The following is a 12,622-nucleotide window of genomic DNA, read 5'->3' on the forward strand; positions in this document are numbered from 1 at the left end:
TATTTGGGGGAAGATAGCCAATAGGAGCATCTAGAATAGACAGAGGGCAAGGAGGAAATGTCTTTTGAAGACCAAACCACTGCTCTTTGTTCCCGTTTGCGCAGCGGAAAACGGGTGCTGGCCGCGTGGTACACATCTGCAATCTGCCGGAGGGAAGCTGCACCGAGAATGACGTCATTAACCTGGGGCTGCCCTTTGGAAAGGTCACTAATTACATCCTCATGAAGTCTACTAATCAGGTAGGTCTGGGCACTTTCACACTGGTATGTACCAGATAGACCACACATTGGTGGAGGGGAACTACATAATTTTTTTAAAAAGCAGCTGTTCATAACATAAAGGGGTAATACACAGCTGGCCTCCTGCTGGTACAGCACAGAGGTTTTCATTGATGGTGGTGTTTTGTTTCCTCTTGTTTCACCTGACCCTTCTTATGATGGATCCAGGCCTTTGTGAGTTACCTAGAAGTGAGGATGTGCTTTGGAATGAGGTGCTCATTATCACAGAAAAGCTAGCAGGTCCCTAAAACAGAAATCCATGCACTTGAGTCTTTTCACTGTGTTACCCACCCCCTGAGCTAATGCCACTGTCTTTCTTACCTTCTAAGTTTCTCATCTCTGAGGGTATGGATTTTTGAGCCAGCCAACAACTGACGGGGAACAGGTTATTTTCACTGATCCTTGGTGTTAGCAACTGAGGTTCCTGGTTCTCAGAGCAGAAGAGTAGGTGGGAATTAATGGATGCCTGGTGAATCTACAGAACTAAGAACCCTTAACCTATGAGGATTGACTGAGCCTTTGGGGGTTAATATGTTTGTCTTCATTTCTAAAGTCAAAGGGGGTAGTTTATACAGTGACTGGTCAGAAGTAACAATATTTAGTCTTTTATTTTTAATAAATATTTTAACTTCAGGAATCAGGAACAGGCATAGGAGAAATTCTTTTCTTAATTAAGGCCTGAACTTTGGAGACTCAAAGTCACCTTGGATCATCAGTGGTCTTCCTCTGTCAACCTGGGCTTAGACTACTCATTTAGTCTCTTCATTCCTCCTTCTCAGAATTCTATTTTGGGCAAATTTCCAAAATTCAGCTTGCAACATGAATGCAGTGAGATTCACTGAATTTGTTTCATTCCCATGTGACAAGTGAGAGCTTGAGGTGCTAAAATGTTTGCATGAAGAAACAGGCACTTAGAGTCAGACAGAGAAAGATAAATACTGTATGATATCACTTATACTGTGGAATCTAAAATATACAAGAAACTAATGAATATAACATAAAAGAAGCAGACTCACAGATATAGAGAAAAAACTAGTGGTTACAAGCGGGGCAGGGGAAGGGGCAATATAGGGGTGGGCAAGTGGGAGGTACAAACTATTGGGTGTACGATAGGCTCAAGGATGTATTGTACAACACGGGAAATACAGCCAATATTTTGTAGTAACTAAATGGAAAGTAACCTTTAAAGATTGTATAAAAATAAAAAATTTAAGAATTTTTAAAAAAGAAAGAGGCACCTAGAAAGCCAAGTGGCGGAATTTGAAAGAACCCTGACTTTTTATTTTTTAAACATCTTTATTGGAGTATAATTGCTTTACAATGTTGTGTTAGTTTCTGCTGTATAACAAAGTGAATCAGCTATATGTATACATATATCCCCATGTTCCCTCCTTCTTGAGTCTCCCTCCCACCCTCCCTATCCCACCTCTCTAGGTGGTCACAAAGCACCAAGCTGATCTCCCTGTGCTATGTGGCTGCTTCCCACTAGCTATCTTTTTTATATTTGGTATATATGTCAATGCTACTCTCTCACTTCGTCCCAGCTTACCCTTCCCCCTCCCCATGTCCTCAAGTCCATTCTCTACATCTGCGTCTTTATTCCTGTCCGGCCCCTAGGTTCATCAGAACCATCTTTTTTTTTCTAGATTCCATATATATGTGTTAGCATATGGTATTTGTTTTTCTCTTTTTGACTTACTTCTCTCTGTATGACAGACTCTAGGTCCATCCAGCTCACTACAAATAACTCAATTTCGTTTCTTTTTATGGCTGAGTAATATTCCATTGCATATATGTACCATATCTTCTGTATCCATTCATCAGTCGATGGACACTGAGGTTGCTTCCATGTCCTGGTTATTGTAAATAGTGCTTCAATGGACATTGTGGTACATGACTCTTTTTGAATTATGGTTTTCTCAGGGTATATGCCCAGTAGTGGGATTGCTGGGTCCTATGGTAGTTCTATTTTTAGTTTTTTAAGGAACCTCCATACTGTTCTGCATAGTGGCTGTACCAATTTACATTCCCACCAACAGTGCAGGAGGGTTCCCTTTTCTCCACACCCTCTCCAGCATTTATTGTTTGTAGACTTTTTGAGGATGGCCATTCTGACAGGTGTGAGGTGATACCTCATTGTAGTTTTGATTTGCATTTCTCTAATGATTAATGATGTTGAGCATTCTTTAGTGTGTTTGTTGGCAGCCTGTATATCTTCTTTGGAGAAATCTCTATTTAGGTCTTCTGCCCAGTTTTGTATTGGGTTGTTTGTTTTTTTGATATTGAGCTGCATGAGCTGCTTGTATATTTGGGAGATTAATCCTTTGTCAGTTGCTTCATTTGCAAATATTTTCTCCCATTCTGAGGGTTATCTTTTCGTCTTGTGTATGGTTTCCTTTGCTGTGCAAAAGCTTTGAAGTTTCATTAGGTCCCATTTGCTTATTTTTGTTTTTATTTCCATTTCTCTAGGAGGTGGGTCAAAAGGGATCTTGCTGTGATTTATGTCATAGAGTGTTCTGCCTATGTTTTCCTCTAAGAGTTTGATAGTGTCTGGCCTTACATATTGGTCTTTAATCCATTTTGAGTTTATTTTTGTGGATGGTGTTAGGGAGTGTTCTAATTTCATTCTTTTACATGTAGCTGTCCAGTTTTCCCAGCACCACTTATTGAAGAGGCTGTCTTTTCTCCATTGTATATTCTTGCCTCCTTTATCAAAGATAAGGTGACCATATGCGTGTGGGTTTATCTCTGGGCTTTCTATCCTGTTCCATTGATCTATATTTCTATTTTTGTGCCAGTACCATACTATCTTGATTACTGTAGGTTTGTAGTATAGTTGAAGTCCAGGAGCCTGATTTCTCCCACTCCGTTTTTCTTTCTCTTTCTCTTTTCTTTTTCTTTGGCTATTCAGGGTCTTTTGTGTTTCCATACAAATTGTGAAACTTTTTGTTCTAGTTCTGTGAAAAATGCCATTGGTAGTTTGATGGGGATTGCATTGAGTCTGTAGATTGCTTTGGGTAGTATAGTCATTTTCACAATGTTGATTCTTTCAATCCAAGAACATGGTATATCTCTCCATCTGTTTGTATGGCCTTTAATTGCTTTAATTTAATTTCATTTAATTGCATTTCATTTAATTGCTTATAATTTTCTGCATACAGGTCTTTTTTCTCCTTAGGTAGGTTTATTCCTAGGTATTTTATTCTTTTTGTTGCAATGGTAAATGGGAGTGTTTCCTTAATTTGTCTTTCAGATTTTTCATCATTAGTGTATAGGAATGCAAGAGACTTACGTGCATTAATTTTGTATCCTGCTACTTTACCAAATTCATTGATTAGCTCTAGTAGTTTTCTGGTAGCATCTTTAGGATTCTCTATGTATAGTATCATGTTATCTGCAAACAATGGCAGTTTTACTTCTTCTTTTCTGATTTGGATTCCTTTTATTTCTTTTTCTTCTCTGATTGCTGTGGCTAAAACTTCCAAAACTATGTTGAATAATAGCAGTGAGGGTGGGCAACCTTGTCTTGTTCCTGATCTTAGAGTAAAAGAACCCTCACTTTTTGGTTTCCCGGGCTTCTGCCATAGACTGTGACAGCACGGAGAAAGGCATGCCTGAAATTCAAAAGCAAATGTGAGGGAAGGAGGGAGGATGAGCTTGTTAAGCCCATGCAGTTCAAGGAAATGGGAGATGAGGGCCCACAGCAAGGGCTCCCTTGCCACAAACCATGTTTCCTTTTCAACACTGAGGGACCAGATCATTGCAGCATCAGTATAGTACAAATCCAACAAATCTAAGACAATAACAGTGACGAATCTGCCACAGCAGCTCCTGGGGTCAACTGACAGGTCAGTCAAAACAGGCTATTTAGAAACTCCCTGTAGGCACCGACTGAGTGGAAAACCCGTTTCTTTGTAAGCGTTTTTATCAGAAAAGTTAAAGAGGAGAGATGCTGTGGAAACGTAACTGAGGGTCTCCTCTCTCTCCATCTTACAAAGACATGGCCTTCCTTCAAGCCTAGGGAGCCCCCTAGTTTTTTAGTGTATTTCTTTCTTTGCAAAGAAATTGAGAGCTCAGATACCTCAGATACCCACAGACCCTTGTGTCTGTCTCCTGTCATCACCACCACCGAATAGCAAGTTTTTCAGGGATGAGCCCAAGGTCACTTGTGCAGCAGACTCACTCCCCCACACCCCCTTCCCTTGGGGGAACTGTGGGTTAATGGACCCTCCCATCCAGAGGGACTCCTGTGGCATGATGTAGCCCAGGATGGACATATGTAATTAAAAATAATGTTTGGTAACCAGGGGAATCAGGAGAGGGTCCATCTTATAATGAGCTCTTTTGCTGAAGTTAATAAATAAGTCTCTTTGAACAGATGGGATCAAAGAAAGCTCTTCCTTGTACTGAATTGTTTCCTTTTTATGGAGGTATAAAACACATACTCTAAAATGCACTCGTCTTAAATGTACTCCATTAATTTTTTACATGTGTACACCTATGTATTTGCTATGTGGGTCAAGATATAGAACATTTCCAGAACCCCAGAAGGTTTCCTCATTTCCCTTCCCAGTCAGTATCCCACCCCCAAGCCCGAGGGAAGCTCAGCTCTAACTTTTACCACCATCAGTTTGTTTTGCCTAATTCTTGAACTTCATATACATGGAGTCATACCTTGAACAGAATTTTCTTTAAGACCATTCAAGTCAAGTCCAATGTCTGTCCTTCCTTTCTTTCCTAGGCCTTTTTAGAGATGGCTTACACAGAGGCTGCCCAGGCCATGGTCCAGTATTACCAAGAAAAATCTGCCATGATCAATGGTGAGAAGTTGCTCATTCGGATGTCCAAGAGATACAAGGAATTGCAGCTGAAGGTAAAGCATTCTCTCCTTCATTCAGTCATTCAACAAGCAACAGCTAAGTGTCTCCTCCTTGTCAGCCACTGGCCTAAGTGCTGGTGGGAAGGAGAGCACAAGAAAAGATCCAAAAATTACCCACTGCCTTTGAGGATATCACATGGAAAGGCAAACCCATTATAACATGGCAAGAAAAGTGCTCATTGAGGTAAGTACAAGATGCAAAGGGGTGCTTGGGGCAAGATGACTACCTACCTGGGATCCAAGGAGGATTTTAAGAGAAGTCTTGAAAGATGAAGAAAGAAGGGAAAGATGGTTGCTTTTCAGAGGTGAGAGTTCCAAGCATAAACCCCTGAGTGAAACCCAGACACGTCTTCAGTAACTTTTTCTTCATCTGTCACCCCCTGGATCTTTTATTCTCTCCTCCATCCTCTCTATGTTTGTTGTCTTAAGCCCCATAGAAAGCCTTCTAAGCAGCACATGACTGAGTTGGCCATTGTGCGAACTAAGGATTGAATTGAGGTAATTCCAAACAGGGCTTTTGTTTTTGTTTTAGCTTGCTCTACCATTCTCTTCTTTTTTGTTTTATCGTGAAGTATAACATACAGACAGAAAAGTGACTAATTTTGTATTGCACAGTTGAAAAAGTAATAATGGGTGAACTCCCATAAATCGCACAAAACCACCACCAAAGTCAAGAAATAGGACATGGACAGCACCAAGAAGATTTGTAAGCCCCTTCTTGTGCTCAGCCCCTCCCTCTCCCCTCTCCTGACCCTGAGATAACCATTTCCTTGCTTTTCCTTATTATTCTACCCCCTCTCTATGCCCTTTTTTAACATTATAGTTTAGTTTTACCTATTTTTGAACTTTATGTGAATGGAATCATACTGTGTTCTTTCATTCAACGTTATGCCATCTATGTTGGGTGCATCTTTATTTTCATTGTTAAATAAATTTCCATTGTGTGACTATAAATTTGTTTAGCCATTCCACTGTTGATGGACATTTGGGTTGTTCCAGTTTTAGGGTATTAGAGACACTACTACTATGAACATTTTCAAACATGTTATCCCAGTACCCATGTACATGTGCGTATAACCAGGGAATGTACATAACTAGAAGTAGAATTGCTGGATCACAAGGCATGCTTACCCTCAACTGTACTAGATGATAGCATTCCTACTAGTAGTGTCTGAGAGTTTTCAATAGCTCATCTTCTTGCTAACACTTTGTCTTGTCCAACTTTAAAATTTTTGCCTCTCTGGAGAGAGTGCAATGGTTCATCATGATTTTATTTTTTATTTTCTATATTAATTGAGGTTGAGAAGTTTTTCATGTGTTTGTTGGTTATTCCATCTAGGTCTTCTCCAGTGGGAAATTTCTTTTTAAGCCATTTGCCCATGCTTTTCTTTTGGATTGTATCTTCCTATTGGTTTGCAGGAGTTCTCTTGGCTGGAGCCATTAGTCCGTTTGGATTTATTGTATTTCGTGCCACATTTGTGGTTAAATCTAACTTCTTATTTTGTGCTTTCTACTGTCCTATTTAATGGGATTTTCCAGTTGACTTCAGCTCATTCCATATTTAGTTAGGGTCCATTTTGTTCAAGGCTCACAGCCCTTAATCTGCCTTCAAGGTTCAAGTCAGAAGACAAAGGCTCAGTGGTTGTTTCTAGCTAGGACTAGCATTCTGACAAGTCTACATATGTAGATCAGTAATATGTCAACCAGTTGTCAAAGTCCTGATTCTGCTTTGCTTGCATTTTTGCTTCTGAAGTTCATTTGTCAACAGTTCTGCTTCAGGCAGAATCTGGCACCTTTTTTTCCAACTCATGAAAGCCTGTTGCTTTTCTCAGACAAGTCAATGATCCCACCCCATTCTATACCCAAAGTTCTTGTTCTCCTGGATTCTGCCCTGGGGCTTAGAATTGAATTACTGCACTGAATTCCCAGGGGAGCTTTGGTCTCCAAATGAGATGTTGTCATAAGGTTCTAATTAGGATTAACTGCAGTACTCTCCTTCTTAAAGTACCAAGGTGTTTGTAGTCCCTTATCGAGAGAGAGGTCCTTTGGGGTGGTGCCAAAACTGTGGGTTAAAGAGGTCAGATGGTCAAAGTTTGCATTCAGCAGATGTTCAGTGAGTGCTCACTGTGGGTGGGAACTGGGCCAGGCCCCACGGATTTGGAGGTAGCAAGTCTGGGGAGGCAGAACACATAACATAGAACCATCAACAGCTATGTGACCTACACTAGATTGCAGAGTGGTAGCGCCAGCCTAGCCTCTATGCCTTCCCTCTTTGATGACCTTGGGCAAATTGCTTGACCTCTGTGAACCTCAGTTTCCAGATCAGTAAAGGACTATACCTTGTGTTCTTTGATTCTAAGCATTTTTTTTTCATACATGGTCTCTTTGAGGCTCACAATCACCCTCCCCTATGAGGTGTGTAGGGTGGATAATAACAGTAATTACAATAGTACAACAATAATAACAAGAATATATACCTTTAATTGAGTCCTGGGTCAAGTAATGTGCCAAGCACTTTAATACATTATCTACTGCAATCCTGGCGTCAGTACTGTCAGACAGGTATTATTATTTCAGTTTTACAGCTGAGGAAACTGAGCCTCATAGAAGTTCAGTAACTTGCCCAAGATCATAGTTACTGGAAGAGCCATGATTAAAACCTAGGACTGCTTTGCTTTGCACTGTATTTGCATCTCTGTATTGTGTTTTTATAATCTCTATTGTCCATGTGAAAAACAGAGAAATCAGGTAATTTGCTTACAGTCATCCAGTCAGTAAGCAGCAGAGATGGTATTCTAATAGAGCTTATCAAACTTCAATGTGCATACAAATCACTTATGGATCTCATTAAAATTTCTGATTCAGTAGGTCTGAGGCAGGGTGGTGATTCTACGTTTCTCACAAGCTCCCAGGAGATGCTGTTGCTTCTGGTCCTCAGAGCACACTTTGAGTGGCTAGAAAACATTTTTCCTGACCTTTAGTAAGGATTTTCTGCTTCCCAAGCAGTCACACTGCCTCTATGTGCAGGCATCTCAAGGCATGTTTCCACTGCATAGAAATATGTGCCTTGTGGTCCCTATGTTGACCTGAATCAGCTAGAACTTTAGCATAATGGCTAAAGTAAAAAAAGGAATGTTTTCACTCATGTAACTAAAAAGACCAGGAGTAGCCCTGGCTGCAGGCATGGCTGCATTCAGGGCCCAAATGCTATCATGAGGACTTGGTTTCTCTCCACTCTGCTTTCGGTTCTCTTGGCTTTGTCATTGGGGTCTCCCTGCAGTGGCCCCTGACAGCCCCCCGCTCTCTCCTCTAGGCGGCGCGATGGCTTCAGTGATTCCAGCAGCTCTGGCGCCTCAGCCTCCCATTTCCTTCACCAAGAGAAAGCTGGAGTTTTTCCTAGTAGCTCCCACAGAAGTCCCGAAAGTCATTCCAGTCAGGCTAGCTTTGGATACGTGCTCTTCCCTGAGCCAGTCTCTGTGGCCGTGCTGTGACTGGCCAGGCCTGTGTCACTTGCTATGTCCTGGGAGCAGGCTGCAGAAGAGAGGATGGTTCCTGGGGAGGCAGACAGCAAAGCGCTGTATCCACATGTGTCACTGTATCCACATGTGTCTCTGGGCCAAAGGGCTACCACATGGGGTCCCGCCAGGGCTTGCAGAGGTGGGGGAAATTTTGATGGATCTCTGTCCTGGAACTTTACCTTTTGCTCACCAGGCAAAGTGGAGGGAGAAGAAGGAGAGATTTTAAGGCACTTTCTCCTCTCCTCTCTTGAATATTTCCTCATGCCAGTAATCTTGTCTCACTCTTTGTGGCAGAGATTTTATTCCTCAGGGCGTTTGGGGCAGAAACTTTCACGTAATAGGTGTCCAACAAATGTGTGAAATGAATGAGAAAGAGAAAATCTGAAGGAACAGTAAAAAGTGAGTGTTTTCCTGCCTGCAGACCTGCGTGACAAGATTGGTTATTCTATAGAGACTTCCCCAGAGTCACAGTGTCTTACCGGCAGAAGGGAGCTTGGAATAGTTTAAATCTGTGTGTTCCAGTCACTCCATCAGAGAACTGTCAGGGGAGTTTTCAAGTCCTCTTGCCCAGATGTTCTCATTTAGTGGATTGGGGTGGGACTGAAGCTCCCAGGTGGTTTGGGGACAGCGGGCCTGGTTTCAGTGTCACTGGTAAGTTGCCAGCCTCCTGGCCACAGAGATGGTCCCTGGCCCTGGGAAGCAGTCTTGTGAGTGGTCCATGATGCTCTTGGTTAGGAAGAATAAATCAGCAAATGGTGATTGAGGGTCTTTTCCACATAACACGTGGTGCCGAGAGCTACAATGGATACGAGAATGGTCCTCACTTGGGGAAAGTTTGCTGTCTCACTTGTGATTATTTTCCCAATCACAGAACAGCCTCCTAGGGCCACTGTCAGCCCAGCGCCCCCTGAAGTTCCTTCTGTTCAGGTCGCACGGCCCCGGTGAGTCAAGGAATGGGGTTATTGATCGCAGCCATTAGTGGCACGGGGCCCCGCATGGAAGGAGCGCTCCACGATGACTGGCTGGAGAGATGCAGGGATGGGCTGACGAGAAAGATCATGACAGCCTACAAATACTATACTCTGGGGTTGGTGGAGATAAACTGGGGAGATAAACAATTCTCGTGATTTCAACCTGAGTGCATACGTACGGAGCTCCTAGAAGTTCAGTGGCAAAAGGCAGTGTGACTTGCTTGTGTAAAGAAGGGAGAGATTCCTGAGTAGGGCCTTGAAGGATGAGGCAACTTAACAACAGAGAGGGGGTTTCTGGGCAGCAGTTGGGTGAGAAGAGATGTAGAGCCTGGAAAGCACACTCATGTCAGAAACAGTCAGGGCTGCTGGGACAGGATCTGGCTCTGACAAGTTCAGGGCTCATCTGGAAGGTTTCAGCATCTTCCTGGGACTCTGGAGACATGTAAAACAGCCGCGGAGGGGTCCGGAGGCACAAAACTCTCTGGCAGCTTCTTTTATGCTGGCCCAGCATCTGCCTCCCTCTGAGGGCACACTTCCCTGGGACTGTATGGGGCTTGGAAGCTCACCCTTGTCCTAAAGTAGCAAGATGTGTTGACCAAGAGCACTGTGGATGGTCCCCTGGGGGCTTGTTGACAGTGGAAATGGATTCACCGTGGGGGGGCTAGGGTTCAGTATACAATTCTGTCTACTTTTGTGTGTGTTTGAAATGTTCTTCAATAAAAAGGTACCCCCAAACATCATCGCAGACCTACTCCGTTCTCTTCCGTTTCCACTCCCCTGCAGCGATTACAGCTTTATTGTACCTGCCTCCTTTATACCTTTAAACACAGGATAACGAGGCCAGGCCTAAAGAGGAAGATGGAGAGGATTTTCTTAGAGTGAAAAGTTGATTCTGTTATTTGAAAATCTTTGGCCACTTCTGACTCCTTCTCAGATGGCAGCTGGCAGGGTGTTTGGGCCAGAGAGTGCCAACAATTTGGAATTATCACTTAAAAGAGAGAAACTGACCTCTGGTCCTCAGAGGGGGGTCACAGTGCCTGTGACCGCCAGCCCCAGCGTATAGTATTTGCAGATCGTCATGTCCTTTCTCGTCAGCCCATCCCTCCATCTCTCCAGCCAGTCATCGTGGAGCGCTCATTCCATGCGGGGCCTTGTGCCACTAACGGCTGCGATCAATAACCCCATTCCCTGCCTCACCGGGGCCGTGCGACCTGAACAGAAGGAACTTCAGGGGGCGCTGGGCTGACAGTGGCCCCAGGAGGCTGTTCTGTGATTGGGAAAATAAGGGGCAAGGAAATAGTTAAGCCCAGAAGAGGCTCTTCTAGCCCCCAAAGAACTCTGGATGCATCTCTTTGACCCCCTGGGGGACCACATTGGGCCACTAGAGGGTGTTTCCATCTGTGGTGCTTGATTGGGTGCTCTGCCCTCATCAGGCAGCACCCAGAGGGGAAGGGCCCGAGGGGCTGCTGTCTGTGGTGGTGGAGATGCAGAAGGCACCATGAGCTCCTAGAACACCTCTGGCTCTGACATTGGCCTGACCTGCCCGTCCCTGCAGGTCTCAATCCCACCACCCATGCTACCCCTGGGTAACCGGCAGAACCTCAGCTGCTCCCTGACCAGGCCCCCTCCTCTCACCCCAGGCTCTCCTGGATCTGGACTGGAAGGAACAATCACGAGGATATGAGATTCTGGAGAGCAGAAGAAAAGTGTTGGGGACTTTGGGGACTCTTTTTTGCCACAGAAAGCCCCTGATCCAACCCCCTCAGGGAATTTGTGTGTTCTGAAAATTCGCCATGGTACATTGTACCCAGTTTGGGGGCACATTCTTTAGCCTTCGCCTATTCCAGCTTGGCAGGACGAGGACAGATTTGGGACTTGGGATGTGGCCTCCCCGATGCCAGGAGATCTTATCACACGTCCCTGCACTGGATCCTGATGGCTCCCTCCGGCTTTCCCAGGCTGGCCCGCATGGAGGCAGTGCTGCAGTGGGTCTCCTGGGGACCAGCCATCCCAGGCGGGCCTCTCCCATGATGGTGCAGTAGGCAACTTCCACCTTGTGGCCCAAGGTGGCGAGGCAGAAGGAAGACCCACTCAGTGGAAGCACCTCCACGTGAACTGTCTTGTTCTACCCACAGGTGGTGACCAACAACGCTGGCGGGAGGACAGATGGTCTCGGGTGGGGTGGAAGGAAGCATCCTGGGCAGTAGCCTTCTTCTCCGCCCAGGCCCACAGCCCCAGCTCTTTTGCTGCTTGGCCTTCGGTCTCTGCTTCTGGTCCAGTTTAAGCAGCTCAGGTGCTAGTTGACAGTGCAGGGCTTGGGTGATCTGGTTACTTTTGGTGACACTTCCATATGCTTACAGAGGGTCAGCCTTTATAGCTACAGTCAGATGAAAGGGACCATTTGCCAAAAGTGTGAGGCTCCTTTCGGGTGGGTATCCTGACCAGTGCTCAGTTCCTGGGCCTTTTCTTGAACGGGGATTGACTACCTTCTTGACCTCCTCCTTCTTCACGACCACAGGGCTAGCGGTCACTTCCTTCTCTTTGACGTTCTCTCCTCTTGCATTTCGAGTTGACAAGAGATCCCTCCCTGGCTTGAACATTTTACATCCTTTCCCTAAGTCCGAGCTCTGACTTCTCCCCTGAACCCACAGGCAGCTCCTCCTTTATTCTCTCCTGAACTGTTTTCCCAGCCCAAGCTTCAATCTTAACAATAACACAGATAAGCAGCTGTGCACTCAGAGGACTCACAGAATTCTAGTCCCAGCTAATCACAGAGTTCAATTCATATCTCTGGTCCTGGGTTACACACCTATAAAATGAGATATTTGATGGTACCTAACATTTGTATAGCTCTAAGATTTCATGATCCTTTGTTAATTACGTAGGAAAAAAAATTGAGGATAAAAAGAGCAGTTGATTAAGTTTCTTAATAAAATTCTTTGTCAAAAGTTGACATCACCAGGCTTCCCTGGTGGC

The 12,622-nt window shown here is 44.4% G+C and overlaps 1 protein-coding gene across 1 annotated transcript in view; it reads left to right on the plus strand.

Moving 5' to 3' along the window:
- The window catches only part of RBM20 (RNA binding motif protein 20), an 89,462-nt gene that overhangs the window by 17,159 nt on the left and 59,681 nt on the right, over window positions 1-12,622 (plus strand). Inside the window, exons 5-6 of the mRNA XM_030759263.2 lie at window positions 105-239; window positions 5,020-5,151. Of these exons, the coding sequence (XP_030615123.2) occupies window positions 105-239; window positions 5,020-5,151 (267 nt within the window). The remainder of the gene's footprint in view (window positions 1-104; window positions 240-5,019; window positions 5,152-12,622) is intronic.

This window comes from Delphinapterus leucas, chromosome 16 (assembly GCF_059928025.1).
Source record: "Delphinapterus leucas isolate spDelLeu-1000000601 "Yukka" chromosome 16, BTC_Dleu_Yukka2, whole genome shotgun sequence".
NCBI classification, from domain to species: domain Eukaryota; kingdom Metazoa; phylum Chordata; class Mammalia; order Artiodactyla; family Monodontidae; genus Delphinapterus; species Delphinapterus leucas.